The sequence below is a fragment of the Protopterus annectens genome, chromosome 7.part0 (genome assembly GCF_019279795.1).
Source record: "Protopterus annectens isolate FY-2018-M chromosome 7.part0, PAN1.0, whole genome shotgun sequence".
Taxonomy (NCBI): domain Eukaryota; kingdom Metazoa; phylum Chordata; order Ceratodontiformes; family Protopteridae; genus Protopterus; species Protopterus annectens.
The window spans coordinates 848,777,927-848,804,336 of NC_056739.1; the positions used below are offsets into that span (position 1 = coordinate 848,777,927).

Here is a 26,410-nt window from a genome sequence, read left to right on the forward strand (position 1 = left end):
TAATTGCATTTATTATTCAGCAAGGCACTGAAGTTATTTTTGCACTTTCTTAAGATGTGCTCTTTTTGCGGTACACATTTCTATTGCTATATGTTTTCATTTGTTATGCAAGAAAACAGCAAAGCACAGATTGTCATGCATTCATTGTACATAACCTATCTGTCCTAGTATGCATTTCTTCCTCACTGCAAGTTGAATGAGGAAGACTGTTGACTTCCTTCAGGTTCTTACATTTTTATGTCTGCATACAGCTGGTCACTTAGAAGTTCTTCTTTCAGCTTTTCCCAGTTAGGGGTCGCCACAGCGGAACTCTGGTCTGCTAATGTTTGGCAGTAGATTTTTACGGTGTCAGCCCGATGTCCAACCTTCAACGAAGGCACGCCCATTCACGCATGTCTTTCAAACACCACTCCACCATGGGGAGGACATGCAGACTCCACACAGAAGGCGCTCCAGCTGAGAATCAAACGGGAGAACCTCTTGCTGTGAGGTGACAACACTACCACTGCACCACTGCGGCTTCAGCTGGTCACTTAGAAGGATGGGTATTTTATTTAATTTATTATTTATTTAGCTGTGCTTGCCAGAAATTTCCAACTGAGATTTATCCCATTTTCAGGAAAGGTCCAGGGGAAAAAAGCTACAGATATTAGGCAAGAATATTCTCTCTCTCTCTCTCTCTCTCTCAGTTCCATTTGTTTCATTCAGCACATCAGGCAACAAGTGCCCCCTGCAGGCATTCATTTCTGTAGCAGTTATGGTATTACTGGAATAGGTTGCTAGCCCAGTGTCCAACCCTCCTCGGGTCCACATTCACACACACACTCACACCTAGAGCCAATATAGAGTGTCCAATCCACCTACTGCATGTATTTGGAATGTAGGAGGAAAGCGGTGCACCAGGAGGAAACCCATGTAGACTCTGCACAGAAGGCACCCCGGATGAGGCAAGAACATTAAAGACAAAAAAAGACATTTTGTAAAATACATTGAGTTTACATGAAAACATGATTATATGGTAACATCTAGAACACATTATATAACATACAGTAGCCTACAAATTTAAGGAAATGCATTTTTTCATGAGGTAGTTGGTTACAGAGAAATTACACAGATAAGCATATGACATAATACATCCAGTGTCTATCAGCTGGAAGTACAGAGAAGTGTAGCAAAGGCAGCAAGGGATTCGGCAGAAGATTGAACTTAAGAAGACAAGTAGCTATATGAAACATTAAGTAGACTGAGGTAGAGATGCTTGTATAAACCTGTATTAAAGAAAACAGACCTACTGATAGTTACCTGGGAAATGGAAATTAAGAAAGAGAGAAAGTAGATACAGGGTGGAGTGGCAGTCTGTAGAAGAATACTATAAATGACAGATGTGGGAGAATACATAATGAGATTTCTTAGTAACAGATACAAAGTTACATGTGTATGATTAGGGTACAGAAAGGTTAAGTGAAGGAGGTGTAATTTTGATGGTGGAGTTTGGGTTGAGTAGAGAGGGTTAGCAGGAGTAGTGCACGAGCACAACCAGTTATTTAGCAGGTGTTTCATTAGTGATGTTCTGAAGCCATGCAGTGTGTCTGCCCATCTTATTTCAGGCAGGATTTAGTTCCAGATTTTTGCTACGTGTTTAGAGTATAGTGAGTCTCCTGCACTGTTATTTGATTTTGTCATGAATTGAAAAGCCTGGTTGTTAGATCATAGGGCTCGATTAGTGGTGTAGTGTTGCAGTATACCTTTTAGAGCTGGGCATTTGTCAGGGGAGTTTATTAGTTTATGGGCTGTAATAAGTTGATTGTAGTTGGTCTTTTTTTAAGTTCTATCCAGTTGAGGCTTTTTAGTGCTATGCAATGGTGTTTTCTTTTCGAGGATTAATTGATACAAATTTTGCAGTTTTTGTTATAGGCTGGCTGTAGTTTATTTTTGCGGGATGAGTTAAGATTTGTAAAATGGGTAAGGCATAGTGTGGGAATCAAAGTAGGTATGTTTGTGATATGTTTTTTCTGGAGTTATTGGTAAGGAATTTCCTAGCCCCGTGTAGAGGGATTCTAGTTTCCCATTTTTCTTTTCTTTTTGATGGCTAAGAATAGGTGCTGGTCATATTTGAGATCATCATCAAGCATTACTTCAAGGAGTTTGATAGTGTGACATATTCTAGTTTTGTTGGCTGAAAGGAAAAGAAGAGACTGCTTTTGGTCTCATTAGTTCTTACAGGTAAATATCATCAGTTCTGTGTGTGCTTTTAAAAGCAAATCTGAGCTATTTAGCTTGTATTATATGGCTAGAAAGTCCTTTTGAGTGTTTTCTTGAAGGCAGGCTAGTGTTCAGGATGAACAAATGGGAGTGATATCATTGGCGTATTGTACCAGAGTAGCTTGTTTAATGGTGGAGTGTAGATTATTGTTAATAGTATTAAAAGTCGGGGTCCTAGAACTTTCCCGTGTGTGATAGACTGTGACTGTGAGGAACTCAGAATAGTCTTGCTGCCATTTCACAGCTTGTTTCCTATTGGCTAAGTTCTTATGGAACCAGGTTAGTGATTGGGTACTAAGGCTTAGAGAGGCTAGTTCCTCAAGTAGTTTCTCATGTGGGATAGTATCAAACACATTAGGCAGCTCTAGGAAAACTCTTGAGACCAGGTTACCATTGTTTCATTGTTGATTACTTGTGTTTATCAAGTGTGGCAGGGAAGTAATGGTGTTATGATCAGGCTAAAACCCATGTTGAGTCATGCAGAGTAGGTTATGTTCAGTGAGGTATTTGAGCAAGTGGGCGTGGAAACATTTTTGTAATATCTTGGCTAGGGGTGGGAGGATGGCTATTGGACTGTAGATGGTTAGGTCAGTAGAATTCCCACCTTTATCTAGTGGTATGGTGTATGATATTTTCCAGATGTTGGGGATATAGTTTTATTTTATGGATCTGTTGATAAGTATGGAGACTGGGAATGCTACAGCTTCTGTTGTTATTTTGAGGTAGCCTGCTCATAGTTTATCAGCTGCCAAGGTGGTTGGTTTCATTTTTAGCAAGTACTTTTTACTGTTAATGTCGTACACTCTCAAGTTTAAATAGGACTTTGTTGTCAGTAGGGGAATGTGGAATAATGAGGGGTGAGGTAGCAGATAAAGACAGTACTGAATCTCTTAGTGTTCAAGGAATTATTTTTGACAAACCCTGCAATGTTAGATACAACAGAGCTTTAATTTCACAATACAATTTAGATACTAAAACAGTTAAAAATATAGTCCACAAAAACTGGAGTATATTAGAAAGTGATGACAAAATTAAAACAACTGTGAGTAATGAACCAGTATTTTTTTTTTTATAAAAGAGCTAGCAACATTAAAAGTATTGTGGAGAACTCAGACTGTTTTATTACTACTACAGGTGGACATAAAGGAACCAAAAAGTATAGTGCCTTTAATCAATGCAGCTATATTTTGGAAAAATATTTTTTTTATTCTAGGCAATATTTTAATTACCACTATTTACCCAGATAAAGGTAACTGCCACACAATAGGGGTGGTGTATTTTGCAACCTGCTCAGTCTGCCCAGCCTTTTACATCGGTAAGACTGAATGGGCATTAAGGAAGCAAATTTAGGAATATTGTTATGCCATTACTAAAGGTAATGCCAGTTATGCATTGTACAGACATTCGCTTCAATGCAAAACATTTAACCAGTTCTTCTTTTGTTATTTTAGAAGAAAAAAATGTAATTAACCTTAGGGATGGCATGTGGCAGGATAGAATGGAATCCAAAGAGCTGCTTTGGCATGTTAAGCTCAATGCTAACTGTCCCCCGTGTTTAAATGACTGTTTCCTTAACTCCTATTTTAAGGCAAAGGGCAGTTAGGCTATAGTTTAAGTGTACTGATTTTCATTTATTTTTTACAAAAATATATATTAAAATGTTTAGTTTTTAACACACATGCAGATACATGAACTTTGTCTGCTGCTGTGTGCTATAAATCATGGCAGCAAGCAACTCAAATTACCTTTGCCATTTTGCCAGATACAAAGGGAAGGTGTTTAGGGGGAGGGAAGAGGAGTTTAAACACTACAATTCAGTCATTACAAAAGAATGAAAATTGGCCATTTTAGAAAGAAAAAGAAGTAACAGGCACTGAGAATACTGTTCTGTGTGATTATCCCTGTTTGTCTTAAGTAGTCATCAAAAAGCAAGAAAGCAGTGCAGTGTATAAAAACACATGTAAATGGCTTAGGACACATGATTTAGGGGCCATGATGATATTTTTTTGAAGCCAACACACTTGTGGGATAGAAGAGGTAGACTAAAAAATCAAAATGCCAAACCCCATGTGGGCAGACTCTGGAATTACATTTTAAAGTATTTAAAAAAGTATATAGAGTCCAAAAGTGGTCTTAAAATGCAGGAAACATCAAGACATGATGCAATAAACATGATTTTTTCAGTCTGTGAGTGCGGTTCTCCTTTAAGTTTATTTGCTACCATCACAAATTAATGTAAATAAGCTATATGAATTGTTCATTTGCTATGGGCAGATTGACTTTAGATGTTGAGCTGATTACCACTCATTGTTTTAATAACTGAAGTTATACCATATATTTAATGAGCAGGAAATCCTATTCTACCAATTTACCATCTTCTTACAGAATGTCCCAAAACTATTCTTTAGAAAGAAATAATATTTTTTGCATGATGCATGCTATTTGGGGGGGTGAGGAGTTAACAAGCATTTTGTTTAAAAATCAGCCTTTCTTACACAGGAAAGAATAACGTACTTAATTTACTTACTACTGTCTCAGTGTTGTCTAATATATTCTTTATACTTCATTACTGCTGTTTCTTTACAGCTGTGAGAGTAAACCCTAAATACTTTATTTTTTTCATTGCCCCATTTAAAGTCTCTATTATTTTTCATTAAATAATTTGACTTTTCTTTTATTAACACAGTGTTAGAACCTGTTAAAAATTTAGACCTGCCATCAGTTCAAAATATTTTCATGATTTTTATACTTGCTAGTGAAAAATATTACATATTGTTAGCAGTACATCATCAGGAAATAAATGACTTCTGGAAACATGTTAACCATTTATTTCAAATCCTACTGTATCATTACATTTTATCTAATTGGCTAGAGGATCAATAGCCAAAGGAAACAATAAGGGAGACAATGTGTAGCATTGTTTGATGCCCTTGCTTAGAATGAGAAATAAAATAACCTACTTTTAACATATGTGGATGAATTTTGATAAAATAATAAGAAGTATAAAATTACTAAGAAACACATATTTCTAATGTTTTGGTTAAATAACACTTCACTGAATGCATTGCTTTATTAGAACTAATTCTCAAGAAACTAACTTCAGGAAATCAGATTTCCTTTAGTTGTTTTTTTTTTTTTTTTGAGAATTTGTTCAGTACAAATAGAATTTTTGTATTTTAAATGTAGTCATTTTACAAAATGTCATACTGTACATTTTAATGCATGTATGGTTTTAGTTGGCCTGATTTTTTTTAACTTTAACTTTTTAAATTTCAACTTTTAAAAAATTTTACTTTTTTCACATAGTACAAATATTTAGTAATAAGCAGAATACTAGTGACACTAGCTTTTATTACATTTCACTATTACCTCCATTATATTCATATGTCTTTTCAGCCTTTGATGTATGTGTTTGTTCCTTTAAAAAAAAGTAATGTTATTTTACAAGTTTTTTCTCGATGCAATGACTGGTTCAATCATTTTTTAAAGTAATTATTCTACTTATTTAGTATGCTTCTTTTACTCAGACAATTTGTTAGATGTTTAACTAGGCAGTTTTGTTTTTATTGATGTATACGCCCCTTTAAGAAAAGAAATGTTCACTCTAATTTTTTTTTTCTGATGCAGTGACTGGTTTAATTGTCTTTTAATATGGTATTAATCAATTTATGCATTTACTTTACATATTTAACTGATTAATTCAAGGCTGGTATAAAACCATTGGTATGGTAATTGAAATCAGTTCTGAAGAAATCTGTGTTATAGAAGAAAACACTGATTTGAAACTTGTGGCATTAAACACACTTAATTTTTTAATCTTTTGAACTTTTTTTGAGACTAAAAGTATTTATTCCTGATCTTACTCCTCGATCTTCCTAACACGCTTATTTAACTTTATTAGACTTGTGTGCATGCATGGCTACAACATCAGTTGGTTTTTAATATTGAAGATAATTAAACTACAAGTAAACCAGTTCCCTACCTTGGAACTTAAGGTTCCTAGTCTGAATAGAAATCCCATTCAAACTGCTCTTCTGGCTATCTTTTTACTGTCTTGCACTCTTTTATTTTAGTTACTCTTACTTTAATTCTGTAGATCACTCACTCACTTGTGCTCTCTCTCTCTCTCTCTTTATATAGGTTATTATATCAAACACATGCATTATATAGGTTATTTTATGTTGTAGAAAATTCAGTCACAATGGTCAAAATAATCTTTTAATTTCATCACCCTATTGCTAGATATCAGTTTATATGATTTTTCAGACATATACTCAAAAGATAATAAAAAATGCACACACACAAACACACACACACACACACACACACACACACACACACACACACACACACTAATATATTAATAATATGTACATATATATATATATATAAATATATACACACACACACACACACACACACACACACACACACACACACACACACACACACACACACATACACACACACAAATATCCCATCTTCACTTAAATGTATGTTTAATTTTTTGATTAACTCGTTCATTGGTAGTTATTAAGTATGTAGTCAAGGAGACCTTTGGAAGACTATCCCAGTTTCCAATTGCCCCAGAGCACTGTCTGGTTAAGTGACTTGCTAAGTCATATAGCAGGCAAAGGAAGGCTGAAAGACGCAAACCCTGGACCACAGGAAACAGCTCATAGTTTCAATACTCTTCACTAACAGCCAGACTTTAAGCTCTCCACAAAATTCAAACTACATTTCTCAAGAAAGCTCAAGTTTCATAAGTAAAATCATATTCCATTTACTTTGATTTCTGGAGCTATCACCAACCATTATTTTTTGTGAAGTCATATTTTAATGAATCATCTTTCCTTATCACACCTTAAGTTCTGATTGTGTTGTTGGTAAAACAAAAAAAAAAAAAACTTATACCATCACTCATTGTATATTTATTCTTAATAAAATTTATTTTTAAACCACTATCTGAGTGTGCATAACATAGTTTCTAAATATCTAAATATCTAGCAACTACTATAATTTTCATATTATACTATTCTCCTGTAAGCTGCCTGAAACATATTATTTAGGTAAACTGTCACCATTTCCAATTGTAATTCAATTTCCCGGACAAAGGCTGGGACTTGAAAATGTGGTAATAACATAACTGAATGTAATGGGAGCTTTCTGAAACAGCTTGAGGAATTTGGTCAGAAACTAAGATTAAAAGTTTTCAGCAGGATAATAGCTGTTTTCAGGCATGTTTGCAGAATGGCTTCATCTCAAAGGAAATGAGATTTCATACGTTTCTTTAACTGCACTATGCTTAACTCTGGTTTGTATAAATAAATGATTGCTTTATTTCAACAGTCTAGCATGGGACATTTAAATATTTTAATCAAGTATAGCCATAAGACTATAGATAAGATAAGCAAAGAAGTGTCCAATCTTGACGTCACCATCAAGAATGATCTTTTATTGAAGAGCAGAAAGTCTATATAATGGAGTGTTTGATGAACTTAAAACACATGTAGAAGTGGTGAGCCTTAGAAAGAAGAAAAACTTGAAAGGGACAGAAAGGAGTAGGATTCTGTAATGTATATAAAATTTCAAACAACGAGGCAGCTAATATATCTGATATAACCCCTGAAACTGTTAATTCTAATGAAACAGACAACAGCACTCCTTTTTGACCCCCTCCAATGCTCAGGCAGGCCAAAAACAATTGCAATCTAATGACCAGGTAATATTCTGGTTACAATTTACTCAGAAGGAAGGGCTGGAAGAATTCTCTCTCCAAACAGGGGTCACCAACAACTTAACTTTTACTTCTGCTCTGCCTTCTGAGTGATCTTTACATGTACAGTTTCAGTCGTGTGGTCATTTCTGATGCTTGTATTTGTTTGTTCAAAAGGTGGTTCACATTTTTCCTTGTAGGAGATACAATTTGGTCAATGCTATAATTGAATTTAAAATGTATTTAAGAAAGTGTAACTTTCGGTTATTGATTCCAGACAATTCTGCTTGTAATTGCATTGATTTGTCACTGATAAGGTGGTCTGAGTAGAACCCTCATTCTACCAAAGTATTAACCTTGTTTGAAAAGATTTGTATTAAGGGGTTTAGGAAGTTGCCATATGAAACATCTGAATACTGGTACTACAACTCAAATAAGATGTAATTTAACATTTTAATGGACTTGTCTAACAAGGATGCCAAGGTCATCAAACCTGACAAAGGTGGGAGGTGGTACTGATGAACACATGAGAACACAGAGAGAATGTTGGATATGTTACTCACTGACACCCATTGCCACATTGTTTCTAGAAATGATGTAAACCAGGCATACAAACCCATTGATTTTGTTCCTTTTTTCTAATATTGCGTTATCCTGCTGGGAACAAGTTCATATTTTTGACAGTAAATATAAACCATTTCTGAAAATGTACACTAGAGTTTTTTGGATTACATTTTTTGACAAGGAACTAGGGACATTCTGATGCAGTTAATCGAATATCTGAAGGTATCCACTAATTTTTTTGGAGTTCATATTTAAAGTGAAAGATTTTGTTAGTGCTTTCTCAGATATTTTCTATACAAGAATGTGGACAAGGGGTGTTATGAATCTGACTTGCAGAGAAAAAGTACTTTTTCTAATAGTTATCTGCATTTTGACACTGCTACATGCTTGCTCGAAAAAAAAAGTATTGTGAAGGGGCAGTATAGATGTCTCACTAAGTTGATCTCAAAACAGGAAGAATATTGGGCACAGTGTGATTACTGCTTCATGAAATGCTGGTCATGGTTAAATCTGGTAGGTGTGATAAATATGCATCTATTCTGAGTAAACCACTAGAGGGCTAATTTTAGTAAAACTATTCTAGAGTTATGGATTCTGCAACATTTTATTGATTCATGTGGGGGTTTGTGGGACATTATGGTGAAGGACTGGGACTTGGTTATTAATAACAATCTCATTCTTCAGAACTAGCGTCATCTCCCAGTTTCACACACAAATTTGCCAAAAATATCTAAATAATTTTTGAAAAGAACATAAAGTACAGCAAAAGTGGAAGGACTAAGTGAGGAGCATGTTCCTACCAACACGTTATATTTGAAGAACTAAACATGTATAATTATCCTAAAGTAATGCACTGTGCATGTAGCCTTACTTGTAATACTGATGGTGATGTTTACATTGCCATATGTTCAGAATGTCTGGTATTTTATGTTGGTATAACTGAGTGCAGACTGAACAAATTCTTAAAATTCTTATATAAACACCTAAGAAGTATAAGGAAGGGCAACAACACCAATACAATATTTGAGCACTTCTTTATGTGTAAAGATCTTAAAAAGATTTTACTTTTTATATTTAAGAGGGTAGACAAATGCTGTAGGAGTGGGGTTTGGGAAACTTTACTATTAAATAGAGAACTGCACTAGCAGATATGATTGAATGCTGAAGTCTGGCCTGGTTTGAATGAGCATCTGCCTCTTGCCCCTATTTTATGGGAAAAAAAACACACACTGAACAAGTAGTCTGTCATATGTCATACATTTCTTATATGCTCATTAAAAGTGAGTGGGTATCCTGTTTACTTTCATTTTGGTGAAGTTCTTTATATAGAGAATGAAAGCTCTAAATAAATTGTGTTTTTCATTACATTTCTTGCAGACTGGCATCTTTTTGCTATTGTCACTGATTTTGTAAAATGCCCTTGACTTTTATGCCTTATTTCCCATATAATTTGTAATTTTCTGGCAAATCATTGAAAATTGCAGTAGTAGTAAATAACAACAGACATTTGACTTTACAGGCTTCACACACTTCAGAAAAAAACATGTCAATGTAAAAACGTATTCTAGCAACTTTATGAGTGTATTAAGAGCAATATTTAAATCTGCCCTTGATTTTGTGATAAAAAGAAAAACCTCTCAACAACTTTTCACAATCAAGTGTGGCACATACAACAAAGTATCTATAAATGCTGGGTGGTGTTGGCTCTGTCTGTGGATGAAAGCAGCATAACCTCTTGTTTTCTTGTTTGTGCATTTGTGTGGATAAGTTGAAATACTTGAGCTACTGCAAGCATGTGTGTGCGCGCGCGCGTGTGTCTGTGTGTGTGTGTGTGTGTGTGTGTGTGTGTGTGTGTGTGTGTGTGTGTGTGTGTGTGGAACAAACATGAAATACATTCTCATGATCTCAATAATTATTTAGTTTTACCACAAACAGATATATGAGATATACAGTCCTGTACAAGAGAGAGCTGACATATTTTTGTTTTCACTCATCTGCATCCTAAATTATTGATAAGAATACTTCACACCAATTAGAGTCCTCAATTAGCAATGCCACTGTACAAGAATGATCAACACAAATTTTACATCTGCTGACCATGCATGCACTCTGTTGTTTGGATCCAAAATCAGGGACGTGCTACTTATGGACATTAGAAAATGCCATTCCTATGTTGAAAGCAGGTGGGAACTGCTACAGTACCTGCATGCCAGTGCCAATAGCATCTGGTATGTTAAAACTGATATTACTCAATACCGGAAACAAGAAATCCCTTCCAGAATCATATGCCAATTTCTTTCTTATACTTGTAAGACTCTGGGCTACTATTCTCAGTCATGTAAAGAGTGTTTATTACTTGTTTACTGTATAATGTGTGCAGTCCATTTAAACTTTGCTAGGTACAATGTACAATGTTGATACGATCATTTTTGAAAATACACAATGCTTGTGAAAATTTGCATAAATTTTGACAATCTGATATATGTATACATTACTCTTCCTGTCCAGTACTTGGTGATACATTTAATTATCACCAGGATGTACCTGAAATGGACCTACTGTAGAGCAGTCCACTACTCTGGCTAGCAAATAGACATAGATAAATACATTCATACATACATAAATAGGCTTGCTGGATTGCCTCCCTCTGGTGGTCATCTGTACTATACCAGTGACCGCACAAGTAAACTGCCTAAGCCACAGCTCCTGTCCTTTCTATGACTGACAAAGGACATTCAGTACATATTTCTGCTACTTAATGAAGTCTGCTGAGCTTTATACTGTTTGCCGAATACCACTTCTTAACGGCCTTTTATTACAGATCATTTATTGCACTATCACATATTAGCTTGTAATATTTATCAGGTGTTTAACTCATTTCTCATTTTGTTTATTCCCTTGTATTAAATTAATTGGGCAATGTACGAAAAATAGCATAACTTTGCAGCATTTTCTACCAATCTGTAGATTTTTGCCTTTAAAACTGTAGCACTACAGCTATATGAAACCATGTACAATTCATTTAGGTCCAGATCTGGTCTCCCAAGTGGTAGTTAAGGTCTTTTACTTACCTTCTATTCCTAGTCGATCCCTGTCATTATCTATTGGTAGCCCTGCACATTCATTTCTGTATCTACTGACTGCTAACTCCTTCACCACCTTGGTGTAAACTGGCACCAACTTCTCCTCAATAACTCCCTCACTTGCATCCAAACTTGTGTCCCTCACTGATCATCTCTCCTCATTATTATGCCCATTGTTTAAGTCTGTGTACCCCCCCCCCGCGGCTAGCTCAATAACCTGTGCAACCAATCACACTACTTCCCTTTAAACATTTTATTCAAAATCCTATTGATCGACAACGTCATTTAAACACTCAGCTCTCTCAGTTGTTTCTCTTCTGTTCTCCATGTGTGCGCTTTTAGCCCTTATCTTGTTGTGACCATTACCTGCACTACTGTTTCTGCTACTCCTATCTTACCAGTGCAAAAACCTTAGTCTCTTGCAACACAACAGAACCTTTAAATCTTTAATCTTTTTTACTGTACACCCATTGATCTAAAACCTAATCAGTCCTCCTCCAAGAGCCAAGGTTAACATCTCTGAAACCAAAACTATTGCTTAGGAGCTTCCTTCATACAAAAATACTTGTTTTACCACTAAGAATTGTAGGCTGTCCTACAGTCTGTACCCCAAGTACAAACTCAGCTGCTCCTTAGATAGAGTGCCAGTCAAGGCTGAAGTGTTTAAACTACTGCATGTCATTGTAGAGTGCTGACTGCAAATCACCTCAGCCTAAATCTTTGCACTGTACATGCCTGACATCCATGTAGAGCCTTAGAAACTTGGTTAAACTGTTCTGTTTTCAAATCATAAAGTTCATGTCCCCGATTATGTCCTTCTGAGTGTCAATACACTAAACAAGAGATGTGGAGGATTGTTTCAGTTTTAAGCAGTCCCAGTTCAATTCACTGCCACAGAAACCTCATAGAGACTTTTCATGCAGATTCCATAGGAGAAGAGCAACTGTTTAATGATTATGTAAACTTCAAGCCCCAGCTTCTCCTGACAGCTTAGCTAAGTATACTTCATGGATAACACAAAATCAAGCATAAAGTTCTATTATTAATTGCAGCAGTGGCCTTGGGTCAGCTGGTGCCCTAGGCAAAAGAGCTCCACAGCCCCCCTACACCACCCAGGTGCCCCCATTCTGGTCTACCTACACCAAATAAATACTGGAAAAGTGCCCCTGCTACAGTGGTGCCCTAGGTGGCTGCCTAGTTGGTCTGTGCCTAATTGGCTTCAGTAGTGGCTGATATCATGCAGATATTCTGCAGGATTCAACAATTGTAGCCAATCAAATAACAAGAGACTGCCATTGGTACATATCTCTACCAATGAGGATTCATCCAACTACCACAAGTATTAGCATACTAGATTGGTTAGGAGTCAGTGTTACTTAACATGTATTTCCAGACTATACCTTATATGACTCTGTTCATTACTACAGTTATGTTTGAAGATCCAGACCAGCAACAATCCTACTATTTGTTATCACATCTAGGTGAATTAACAACAGGCAGCTCTAGGGATTACTTCTTGCATTTGTAACAGTGCAGATAATACAAAATCATGTTAAATTAGCTATATGGAGTAGTCTGCATCTGTGTACATAGCTGCGTGCATTTTGTCAATGTTTTCTTGGATTGATTTATACCACAGTGCTAGAAGGAGAGGAAAAAATGTGGAAGGTGTTAAATGATATAGTTGCCCCGCTTTGCCTTAAATAACAATTTCCATGGAAGACTGCATGGGTCTGCTGTTGCATAATGTGTTAATAAGTAGTGGAAGGGCGCTGTCATGGAGTGCATACATGACAGTATACATGGTCATTGTTTTGACCTCACACTACAATCAGTTATTTGTAATGATATATTTACCAACAGACTCTGCACTGCTTGTGTGCTCTGAATTGATTACAAAAGTGTAGTCAAACATACTTTTTGTGCTGAGCTGAGAAGAATTTTGCTAATCTAAGCTAATGTCTGCAAATTAGATTTTACACGGTTTGCTGAAGGATAGGATTTCTGATTTCAAAACAATGTTTTTTGTAGTTTTAGGGACCGACAGATGAAAAAAAGATATGTGCATTTTCTTAAAGTTGGCATAGGGAGGAGAGGAATAATAATGCTTATTCCTGCTTGGATCTACGCCAGGCAAGGGATGTGGGAGGGTATGTGCTCATGGGCACAGTCTCCACAGTAGAATCCCTTGTGGAGACTGGGGGTTATCTGGAGGTACTTGTCTGCAAGGAGGGGAGCATGACAAATCCATTACACCACACGGAAGAGTAGCATCCCTTACAAAGGTCCATTGCATGATAACCTATTGGATATGAATACGCATCTGCAGGTGTTTGGGCTAAGCAGAACCATGCCTTGTGGCTGCCTGATTAACTGCATCCCTTGGTTAGAACTGCCCCAGTGGTAGGCAACACATGGGCCAGTTGGCCAAGAGAGAGTTTGATACCCAATAGGTAGTAGGGGCAACAAGGAAAAAAAAAAAGGATTACTTGGGGAGTTTCAATTTGCCTGCAGTACATGTGGAGGGAACATTCTGTACTGAACGTGCTGTTTCTGGGCTGCTGACTGTTGCTGGGAGCTATAACTTTGTTTTTTTTTGTTCCTGCCAGATTGTTATTTCAGAAAATGTATATTAATTACAATTCTCTTATTCTGTCAATGTCTCAAGGTAATTGTAGAAATAGTTTGTGTTTCTTATTAATTCTGGATTTGTCCATGATTCTGCTCAGATTTGTCAAGGCTCCATGGAATGGTACATTTTTGTGCAGTACGAAAATAGGGTGGTCCACATTTTGATTGTTTGTCACACATCGCTAGGTTCTGTATTCCACACTGGCCTCTTAACAGGTTGAGACCTATGCATTAAACAATTCTTGGAAGAACTAAACCCAATACTTAAAGTGTACTCTGGGAAAACTGTAGAGACTGTTTCCACAATCACCAGTGATGACTTTGCCACCTTTCTTGGGACGTAAACATACATACACACACACACACACACACACACACACACACACACACACACACACACACACACACACACACACACGTGCACGTAAAAACACATGAACATACACACACACACACACACACACACACACACACACACATGCACTGGAGCTTGCACCTTTTTGTTGGGGGGGGGGTGCTTTTCAGTTAATGTTTTGCTCATTTTTATCACAATCACGTGCATTCTCATCCCAGTACTGTCATATGGTTTACATGCAAACCAGTTTAATGCTAAGGAATCATAGGGAAAGCAGATTACCCAACGCAGTAAAAGTTGCATTCATTTGCATATCAAAATATAAAAGTTATATCTGATGTTTTAGAGATGACTGCAGCATTTTCTTCACTTTATTTTCCTCCATTAATATTGGACAACAGTGGCATGCATATGGGGAATTTGTGGGTAGTAGCATGAAATATCAACACTTCTGTTAATCTGGGTGCATAAAATACTACAATACATACTGAAAACCCTGCAATGAGACAGGAAACCTGTCAATTTAAAAGGGACTTGTCCTTTTCTTCTTCACTTGCTGGTCATTCTTAACCTATTTTTTGAATTGCAGCTTTACAGAGTAATAGTCCTAAGTGGAAAGACCACATTAAAATGTTTTATGACAATAAAAGGGGAAAAAGGAAAAAAAATTGACTTTCCATGGTGCTTTATTGTTAATATATTTTTAAACCACTGTACTTTCTGATACTGTGTAGTTATTAATAACACTGCTAGAGCTGACAGACAAAAGAGATCAGAAATTAAATTACTAGCAGAAAAAGCAGATGCATTGTGCATTTGCTGTTGATGAAAGGAAACATCTTTAACAGCAAAATCCTATCATCCTTTTCTGTGGAATGCTTTCCTTTAAAATGCAGATCCAAAATAGAGTGAAGGTTATTCATATACAAATGTTGCTGCGATATAAATGAGAGACAGCTTTTATTCCTCGTGTTTTGTGCTTTTAGAGCAGCCCTGTGAAGTGACATCCCACGGAGGTGCGAGTAGGAGTATACGTACTTAGGAATTACTGAAGAACCTGACAAGCTAATGTTATCAAACTACTGAAAAACTTCAGTGAAGAGAATCTCTATGAACTTTTCAGATATTTTTGGGGAAAAAAGCATGAAGAAATTCATGTACAGTAGGATTTTATTAGCAAGTCGGAGAAACAGAAACCAAAATATTTTTTCACATCACTGCAAAAGATTGCACACCATTAATTAGTAAGCCCAAAGGTTATGAAACCATGTAACTGCACATGTAGTATATATTGATTTCATAGAAGGAATATTTCTTTCTTCTAGATTTCTACTGGAAATAAAAGCATGGTGTTCTACTTGGACTGAACATATTTCTACAGTTAATACAAGCTTCTACTGTGACAGAGAATGATTCAGTTTGTATTAACCAGTTCAATTCTTAATTTCACTGTTACACTGCCCATAACCACATGCAGTCAGTAGATACATAGTATGGAATCCAATGTGTGCAACACTGTTTAGGAATCAATGTCCTATCAATCAGTGAATGGATATATTGTCTATGGTGATTCAGTTTGCAGTGTTTTGTATTGGTGGTGGGGGGATAAAACACAAATGCTTCTGCAGATCTGAGTGCGCATTACAGGTAGTTGAAAGTGTAAAATCAGACAGTAAACATAGCTACATACTTTGAATATAAGCAGGGGGAAAATGATATCAGAAAGGGAAAATCTGTAATGAAAACATTAATAAATACCATCTGTAGACACATGCTATCTCGTTTGGTTGTATTTTACTGTTTTAGTGTCTACCTCACTATTGAGTGAGGCAAAAAGAGCAGCACATGCATCCGGCTTGGTAAACTTGCATTTGTAACCCATTTCTGAAATGGTAAATATCAGCTATATTTTGGTTCTTTATTAGCTTATTTAACATCAGACTCTTACCGTTCTTCCCCTTCAGGCATATAACAGCAGTCTATGTTCAGTTGTGTTGTACCTATATAATCATTCTGTCTTGTTGTTTTATGACATATTGCTGCTAAAATTAAGCTTTGTTGTCATAAATATTATTTATGAGCTTTGACTACTTAGAAAAAGATATTCTGCATTATGACATTGTCCAGCGAAAGGACATCATGTCACCTCAATAGCCAGATTTAGAAATAACATTTATAATTTTCTTTCTCTAAAATGAAGGTAAAATGGTTTATTTGCTCTTATGAGAAGCCCAGTGTGCTTACCTTGAGCACATAGTTGTTTCAATGGCTGATAACAGCATTTTTTAAAAGCCAGTAGAAACCATTATCCTATTCTCGTGTGATTTCTTGGCATTAAAGAGGGCTGTGCATTGTTTTCATTCTCACCTGTGTCCCTGTTAGTCTAAGTTTCAGACAATTCCACATGAGTCATTGCAAACTCAGGTTTAAGACAGAACCCAGATCATTAAGGAGGTGATTATGGAGCAGAATGAATATGCCTTTATCTTTGTCCTTTTCTCCCATGAGAAAGGCACTGTACTCCCGTTTTGCAGTTAGTAAGCCCAGCTGAAGGCTTGGAGCCCTGTGACAAAGAGATTTGCCAGAGGAAAGGATGACCACACATTTTCTTTTGGCATGTATCAGTTCTATCAAGAAACAATTAAACTCATTCTTCCTGAACTCCTAAACTCAGAGACATAACTGGAGTAGGGTGCGGAGGGCAGCACACTCCCCAGACTCAATGTATTAGATGACATGACAAGTCTCTCTCAGCACTCAAATGTGCACAACAGCTGACAGGGAGGGCATTAGGACCTTGTGATTCTTTAAAAAGGAAGACATGCCAGATTGTAGAAGTCAGGTGAGCTTTTTAGGAGGTAGACCAGGTGCTCCTCTTGATTTTTCTTTCCTCGTCTTACTGTTGAGGGGGGCACTAGTACTGGGAAAAAGGCACAAGGCACCAAATGAGCCAGGTACAGCCCTGCCTAAACTTATTGATTAGCTGCAAATTTATGATATAAGGTCAAACTGCAGAACTATTTTATTGTCAGATCATTTCATCTCTTGAATATAATTGTATTTATTTATTTATTTATTTATTTATTCGTAGTAATTGTTGAATGAGGTAAAGCGCTGATCCGATTGGATCATTTTCAAACTCAGCCTAGGCATACAAGACATCACCACCAGATCAAAACTAACATTATTCTTTGACTAGTGTGTGTGTGTTATCATTGTCAGAGAGAACATACATTTTAAACAATTACAGGCACTGTACTCACAGTAAATCTTCAACACTGTCAGACAATATATATATATATATATATATATATATATATATATTTTTTTTGTTTAAACCATTACAGTTGCAGGATAATACAGTATTTTCAGAATGTGGATTTTTTGGGTGGGTTTATGTGATGTGAATCCATTATTCCATTTTATTTCAACAGCCAGAACTTGTGAGCTCTCTGTTAAAATCTAGGAAGGAGTGATTTTATATATGGAAGGATGTTAGTCCAGGTTTTAGGAGCAAGAAAGTCAATCAGGTTCAGGAGACAAGATCGGCTCTTCACGAACCCAAACTGGGTGTGGTCCAGTGTTTGAAGGTTGCCAATGTCTTTGTTTATAAGTATTTTTTTTATTTTAAAGGAGAGGAAAATCTTCATTGTTGGTAGGAGGATACATTCCTATTGCAATCATATCAGATGTATCAGTTTTATTATTTATTTATATTAAATAGAAGCAAGTACCTCTTTTCTAAACTGACCTGAAGTAGCTTATAGCCTTAATCACCTGCAATAAAGGGACTGACAGGTAATAATGCTAACAACTGTTCTATACAGATCTGATGACTTGATTAAAAATACAAGCAGGATCATCAGAGGAACTTGATAGACAAAAGTGCAAAAAATGTCTCCATTTATTAAGTAAATGTCTTATTTTTTACATTCTGCAGAAACTGCACTTTGCTTATTATATTCAGACGGTTAATGGAAGAACTATAATGCAGTTGAAAATAATATTTTGCAGGAATTTAAAATTGTAAACATCATATACTACAGTGACATATGCAAAGTAAAAGCTGTTTATTTTTTAAAGTAATTCTCCAGGTCTGGCAACAGACATTTCTAATATACTGCAATGACATATTGTATCTGCAGTTATCAAAAGATATGTAGAATTTAGATGTAAAATAAAGTAAAATACCATGGGCAAGGCTCTTTGCAAAACATTGCATATACTATACTTTGTTTTTACTTTCCTATGCAGAAGTTGTTTATTAGAATCCAATCAGTTTTAGAATAATCTAACAGAGAAGTTAAATTTAACTATTAAACCTTTGCACTTGTAACAGAGATATAGTGAGCCATGCAATAAATAGTCCCAGAGATTTAAGATTTGATTCAAAGTAAGCAATATTAAGCTGAATATTCTAAAGTACATCACAACAGTGATTAAAACCTTAACTGCAACAGTTTTTTTTTAATTTCAGACTCTACCCGAGGATTTCATGAAACATTTGTGAGGTCCAGCATTATGAAGGTCCCAGAATCAAGATGAGTATAACCTGACCACTTAGTATATGCAAAATGTGTATATGTGTATATCCAGTGTGTATATTGTGTATATTCAATGTGTATATTGTGTATATTTGTATATCCAGTGTGTATATCCAGTGTGTATATTGTATATATGTGTATATTCAATGTGTATATTGTATATATGTGTATATTCAATGTGTATATTGTGTATATTTGTATATCTAGAGTGTATATTGTGTATATGTGTATATTCAATGTGTATATTGTGTATATGTGTATATCCAGTGTGTATATTGTGTATATCTGTATATTCAATGTGTATATTGTGTATATTTGTATATCCAGTGTGTATAGTGTGTATATGTGTATATCCAGTGTGTATATGTGTATATCCAACGTGTAAGAATTAAACTGCCTCACACTGCTACTACTATAGGCTTTATATTATGAAGTTATGGGAAAGCCCAGGATGTACCCTGACTGCCCAATAAATTTCCATTCTGACACTTGATCTTTTAAGTGTGAATCTGTGAACATGTACTAAATCTTTGATTTCATAAAACTGGAATACCCCCCCCCCGGGTCTATATTACATAGTCGAAGTTCCGTAACTTCGACTAACATATGTTCGTACACAAATGTCCGAAGTTACGGAACTTTGAGTATGCATAAAAAAATAAAAACAAAAGGAAAATAAAAATAAAAGGGTATATGCAGGGGGACAAGCCCCCTGTACTCCCTGCTCTTTAAATATACCAACTTCATGGTCACACTTCAGTACAGAAAAGGAAATTTTCCCTTTACTGCACTGTAGCGTGACCTCAGAGTTGGTATATTTAAAGAGTGGGGGGCATGGGAGGCACAGCCCCCCACATGGGGGGGTTCAGGGGGGCTAGCCCCCTACATATACCCTTTTATTTTCTCTTACTTTTTTATGTAGTTGAAGTTCCGTAACTTCAGACATATGTGTTCGTACATATGTTAGTCGAAGTTATGGAACTTCGACTATGTAATATAGACTCATTCCCCCCTACTCTTCATACAGTGGTCTTTGAGCAAATAAAGATGGCCCACACACACACACACACACACACACACACACACACACACACACACACACACACAAACACACATATGTTAGCAGCAGTTTGTGTCTTGGCATCTCAGTTACTGAAACAATCTTTTGTCAAGTTTGTTACCCTAAGAGGTGTGATCAAAAATGGGGTATTTTTAGTAACAGGGTTGCAGGGCAAATTCTTTCATATAGGAGGGCTGAGGTGGGTGTTATCATCCTTTACAAAATTCAGGGATGCTCCACTTTTGAAGTTAACTGGTTGAAATGATTTTGCAATAGGTTAGCTCCTGATAAAATGCCACGAGGGCAGAAATATATTAAAAGCATGACTGTATTTATCAATTTGTTGTTCTTAATGTTAAAAATCATACTTTAATTTTTGATATATCACATAATCGAGTTTTGCACATCCAAGTGGGAGGCAAGAGAAATACCTATACAGAACATTATAAGGAAAGACCAGCACACAATATTTTCCAGGTTAAATTTTGCCAAACCCATTTTGAGAGAAAGTTTTAAGTCAGTTTCTTCACATTTCTCTTTGTCTTGTGTGGAAAGATTTGCTCCCTGGATCTTCCCACTTGGAATAGCCCTAGTCAACTGTTGCTCTGTGATTATGAGAGGAAAGCCTATACACAACTGAACCCCTCAGCTGCTGATCAGAAGTTCTTGACATAAAGCAAGAAGATAACTGTGCACTCTGTGCAGCACCTTCATTCTCAGATAGTGTTACACTCTGTGCAGCACCTTCATTCTCTGATAGTGTTGCACTCTGTGCAGCACCAGCACCCTCGTTCGTGGATAGTGTTGCATTATGGGAAGCACCCTCTTTCACGGATAGTGTTGCACTCTGTGCAGCACCCTTATTCATGGATAGTGTTGCAGTCTGTACAGCATCCTCATTCATGGATAGTGTTGCAGTCTGTACAGCATCCTCATTCATGGATAGTGTTGCAGTCTGTACAGCATCCTCATTCATGGATAGTGTTGCAATCTGTACAGCACCCTCATTCATGGATAGTGTTGCACTCTGTACAGCATCCTCATTCATGGATAGTGTTGCAGTCTGTACAGCATCCTCATTCATGGATAGTATTGCAGTCTGTACAGCACACTCATTCATGGATAGTGTTGCAGTCTGTACAGCACCCTCATTCATGGATAGTGTTGCACTCTGTGCAGCACCCTCATTCATGGATAGTGTTGCAGTCTGTGCAGCATCCTCATTCATGGATAGTGTTGCAGTCTGTACAGCACCCTCATTCATGGATAGTGTTGCACTCTGTGCAGCACCCTCGTTTATGGATAGTGTTGCACTCTGTGCAGCACCCTCATTCATGGATAGTGTTGCAGTCTGTACAGCACCCTAATTCATGGATAGTGTTGCACTCTGTGCAGCACCCTCATTCATGGATAGTGTTGCAGTCTGTACAGCACCCTCATTCATGGATAGTGTTGCACTCTGTGCAGCACCCTCATTCATGGATAGTGTTGCAGTCTGTACAGCACACTCATTCATGGACAGTGTTGCAGTCTGTACAGCACACTCATTCAAAGATAGTGTTGCACTTTGTGCAGAACTTCCTTTCTCTACTCCACTGCCTCCACTTTCCAATCATAACCAGACAGGCCAGGGAAGCTCTGTCTACTGCCTAAAGAAATATCACCCTTTTAGAAACTCAGATGTCAATTAAAAACATATTCCTATTAACAAGCTAGCTGTAAATACTTCTAAACTCCGGGAATAACATGAGTACAATAAGAAAGCATGCCTTATACCACCTCTGACCTTATGTCACCAAGCACATCTACAAACAGCTGAATACCAAGCCATTCTAAGCCCACCTCATATTCTTCCTCTCTTCACACCTGCCTTATCTTCTCTGTGTATCATTTACTGCTACTCCTCTACAGCCATCCCCCCTCCTCTCTTTTTATTTTCCCCAGGCCCTCTTCTGCCCCTTTCTTTTTTCTTTATTCTTTATCATGTACATTTTGCATTTACTGTATTTGCCTAAATGTGTTTAGTACTTAGCAGTCCTGGGGCACACATGGATAAAGACCTTTTTGCACCCCAGGTGTTTGGTAAGTGGCACTGGCAATGGAGAGCCTCAGACAAAGGGTAGAAGTGAGCAGATTATGTCAGTCTGTTAATCCTTAGGGAAAGGGAGGCAGCCTAAGGGCTTGCTAGACTACACAACATGTGTGCCTGGCCAGCTTCTTGCTGCATAAGTGGTAAGCAGCTCAGTCATAAGGTTGCTCATATGCAGAAGCATGGATGCACCTCATGAGGGTAGCTGTGTGTGACTTAGGGGACCCCCCCCCACATGCAGCAGGCCACTGTGCCAGTGTCCTTGATTTCCTCATCAGTTCTGGACTAGGGTTGAACTGAGCTCACTGGAGGCTAAGGCATGTCTGGTAGACCCAGTGAACTAGGAGATAAGCTGGAGGCAGCTGATGCTCAACTGCAGGGTTGGGGGAAAAGTCTGATTAGTATTTATTAGCTTTTCAGTACTCACCTCCCTAACGTTTGTGCAGTGCTAGTTAGTATTTGACTTATTATGCTTATCAATTTATCACTGTTTTTCTTTTAATTATATTTCCTAGGGTGAGTCTAAAAATGGTCCACAAGGATCAGTGTTCTACTCTGATTATCAAATGAAAAAAAATGCATTCCCAGAGAACACTACCCTTTATATAGAGCCCTCATTTTGCATACTGCTACTCATTGTGTACAATTCTCATTTTCAGACAGTGCAACACCGAGTAGAATCCTGTTTCTCAGATTATGCTACACTTTGGGTAGAACCCTGTTCTCAGATTATGCTATACTTTGGGTAGAACCCTGTTCTCAGATTATGCTACACTTTGGGTAGAACCCTGTTCTCAGATTATGCTACACTTTGGGTAGAACCCTGTTCTCAGATTATGCTACACTTTGGGTAGAACCCTGTTCTCAGATTATGCTACACTTTGGGTAGAACCCTCTTTCTCAGATTATGCTATACTTTGGGTAGAACCCTGTTCTCAGATTATGCTATACTTTGGATATAATCCTCTTTCTCAGATTATGCTACACTTTGTGCACTACTCACATTTTAGACAGAACCCTCATTCTCAGTGCTACCTCTTGCCATTTAAAGTGAAACAAATAGAAGCCAGAATGCCCTAGAAGTCCATTTTCCCTTTCGTCAAGTTTGAATTGTATGTTTGAGATAATTTAATAACTTTCTGCCTGGGTGCCCATGGAGATTATAAATCATTTATTAATGCAGGAAGGACATTTTGGAGGTGATTTACCTAAAAGAGTTAGCGTAGAGGACTAAAGGTCTGACTTATTAAAAAGCTGTTTCTTGTAGCAAGGGTGCAGGGTTTGAATCATTCCACCTTCATTTACCTACTATGTGATATTGAGCAAGTCACTTAACCAGACAGTGCTTTGAAGCAATTGGGAATTTGGACTAAGCTCCTTAATGGTCTCCAGGACTGCATGGCTAGTAACTATAAACCTGTTGTCATTGTTTGCCAGCCATTCCCTATTGAACAGCCAATTTAATTCTGGAAATGTTATAATAATAGAACTAGTGTGCCAGTTTTGTAAGGTAACTTAAGCTATTTATTCTTCCAGGATAGCAGACACTGCATTTGTAGATAAAGCACTGAAATGCGACATTGTCTGCTAGCAACAAACTCTGCATTAGTGATAGTTTTCTTTTATCTGGTATTATTCAGATAACTTTTACTAGCATAACCAGACAGATTCTTAAAGGACTTGATTTTCTTCATTCAAGAAAAATTATACATCATGATATAAAACCCAGCAATGTTGTGCTAATGATAACCAAAGTTGTACTGGTAGATTTCGGACTGAGCGTGCAGATGACTGAAGATATTTACATTCCAAGGGATCTTCGGGGAACAGAGATTTATATGAGCCCTGAAGTTGTCCTTTGCCGAGGACATTCACCCAAACCTGATATCTACAGTGTTGGTGCTACCATAATCCACATGCAGACAGGCAGCCCACTTTGGGTGAAGAGATTCCCGCGCTCATCTTATCCATCGTATCTGTACATTATTCACAAGATGGCACCACCTTTAGAATACATTGCTAAAGACAGTAGTCCAGCCATTAGGCAGTGTATTCATCTGGCAATGGAAAGGAATCTAAAGCATTGGCCTACAGCAGCAGAGTTATTGAAACATGAAGCTTTAAACCCTCCTCGTGATGAACAACCAAGGTGCCAGAGCTTAGACTCTGCTCTTCTTGAAAGGAAGAAAACAGTATTGACTAAGGAATTAAACCTACCTGAAAATATATGTGATTCTTCATTATGCATCAGCGAAGACTCGGTGATGATGAAAAATAAATGCTCGCTGTATATAGATGTGGGAGCCATAGCAGGCTATTTCAACATTGTACGAGGGCCACCAATGACTGAATATGGCTAGTGGCAGTGAAGCCTTTCACAGTCTAAAATACAAACATTTGCCATAAAACTGTTAGACTGTAAGGTCTTGCTGGCTTAAGGGCAGAAGGATTGAGTGGGCAGTGTGACCTTGGAAGCTGCTTTAAACAATTTCAGCATCACCTAAGGATGCCAGTGACTAAATATGCTTGTGGCTGCCACCTCATGCTGTTGGTGGGAAGTGTAAGGAGTTGCTTCATAACAACTGCTGTGATGATGATGATGATGAAGGCAGTGGTTCAAATGCATTGAAGCTATAAAGTGTTGTATTTCTAAATGGATTCAGTACACTACTAAGTCGCAGCTAGAAAATATTTTTTCTTGCATCTATGCCTCAGTAGTAAGATTGATATTCATCTGCACTGAAGATGAAATGTAATCATGAAAAAATTAAGCTCAATGCAATATTTACTTGTGAAAAGTATGCAGGTGACTTCAAAGTGGCAGTAAATTGAACCAAGATAATGAGGAAACTGTATTAACATTTTAGATTAATTTATAGTGGAACAGTGCTAAAATCTGTATAAATAAACAAGGAATGATTTTTGACTGGCAGTATCAGTGTGAGGTACAGAAAATGAATGCAGATTTTCAGGAATAGCTGTAACCAAGTACCTCATTGCACTGATGGTTTCAGAAAGCTGAATTTCAGATTGAACCATTAATATTGCACCTTAATTGGAATTTTGTTCTCAGTGACAAGCTATTTGTTTATTGGAGTGTGTTATTTCCTATGGAAATGTTTGTAATTGAAAGAAAAAAAGATCCCCCTTCCCCCCCAAAGGAGCAAATGCCTATCCCAACTGAATGTAACCTCCCTGACATCACAGATGCACAGGTGAAAGCTGCCCTCTCCAAAGCAAAAAACACAGCATCTATGGGACCGGACGGTGTCCCAGGCTGTGCCTTACATGAACTCCAAGAAGAACTGAACCCTCACATCAAGTCACTGTTCAAACTTAGCCTTACTACAGGGTATGTACCCAAAGAATGGCGTACAGCTACAGTGGTCCCACTCCACAAAGGTGGTGCCACAACGGACCCCGGGAACTATCACCCCATAAGCCTGACTAGTCTGGTCTGTAAAGCTATGGAGCGTATTATCATGGAACTCATAAACAAAGACATTGGGAGCCTCCAGACACTGGACCCTACCCAATTCGGCTTTGTTAAGGGCAGATCTTGCCTCTTAAACCTAGTTGATTTCTTTGAAACAGTTATGAAAGCCATAGATGAGGGCAAGGTAGTCCACACAGCCTACCTGGACCTCGCAAAAGCCTTCGACACAATACCCCACTCGGGCATCATAAATAAGCTTACCAGCTTAAATATCAACCCCTATATCACAAGATGGGTTGCAAACTGGCTCAGAGATAGAACCCACATGGTCAGAATCGCAGGTGCCGTGTCCGAATCCAAGCCAGTTACAAGTGGCATCCCACAGGGCTCAGTTCTGGGACCTGTCTTCTTCGGTATATACTTCTCTGAGGTTCAGGCTAACATGGGGGGATTATGGCTGACAAAGTTTGCAGATGACTGCAAACTGGGGGCATAATCGAATCTCCAGCTGACACAAGCATCCTCCAAAAGGGTCTCACAGAGATGGATGCTTGGTGCCAGAGCCACAGCTTCAAGCTAAATGCTAAAAAGTGCATAGTCATCCCCTTTGGTAAAAACAAGGTGCCCACAAATTACCACATAGGTGGTAATCCATTAAGTATGGAAGAAG

The 26,410-nt window shown here is 37.4% G+C and overlaps 1 protein-coding gene across 1 annotated transcript; it reads left to right on the forward strand.

Annotated features, from left to right (window-relative positions):
* The first annotated feature begins 22,313 nt into the window (after positions 1–22,313).
* LOC122806110 (mitogen-activated protein kinase kinase kinase 8-like) lies at positions 22,314–24,747 on the forward strand. The gene is made up of 2 exons (XM_044076347.1): positions 22,314–22,340; positions 23,945–24,747. The coding sequence occupies exons 1-2, from the start codon at positions 22,314–22,316 to the stop codon at positions 24,662–24,664; spliced, it is 747 nt and encodes a 248-aa protein (XP_043932282.1). The 3' UTR covers positions 24,665–24,747.
* The last annotated feature ends 1,663 nt before the right edge of the window (positions 24,748–26,410 follow it).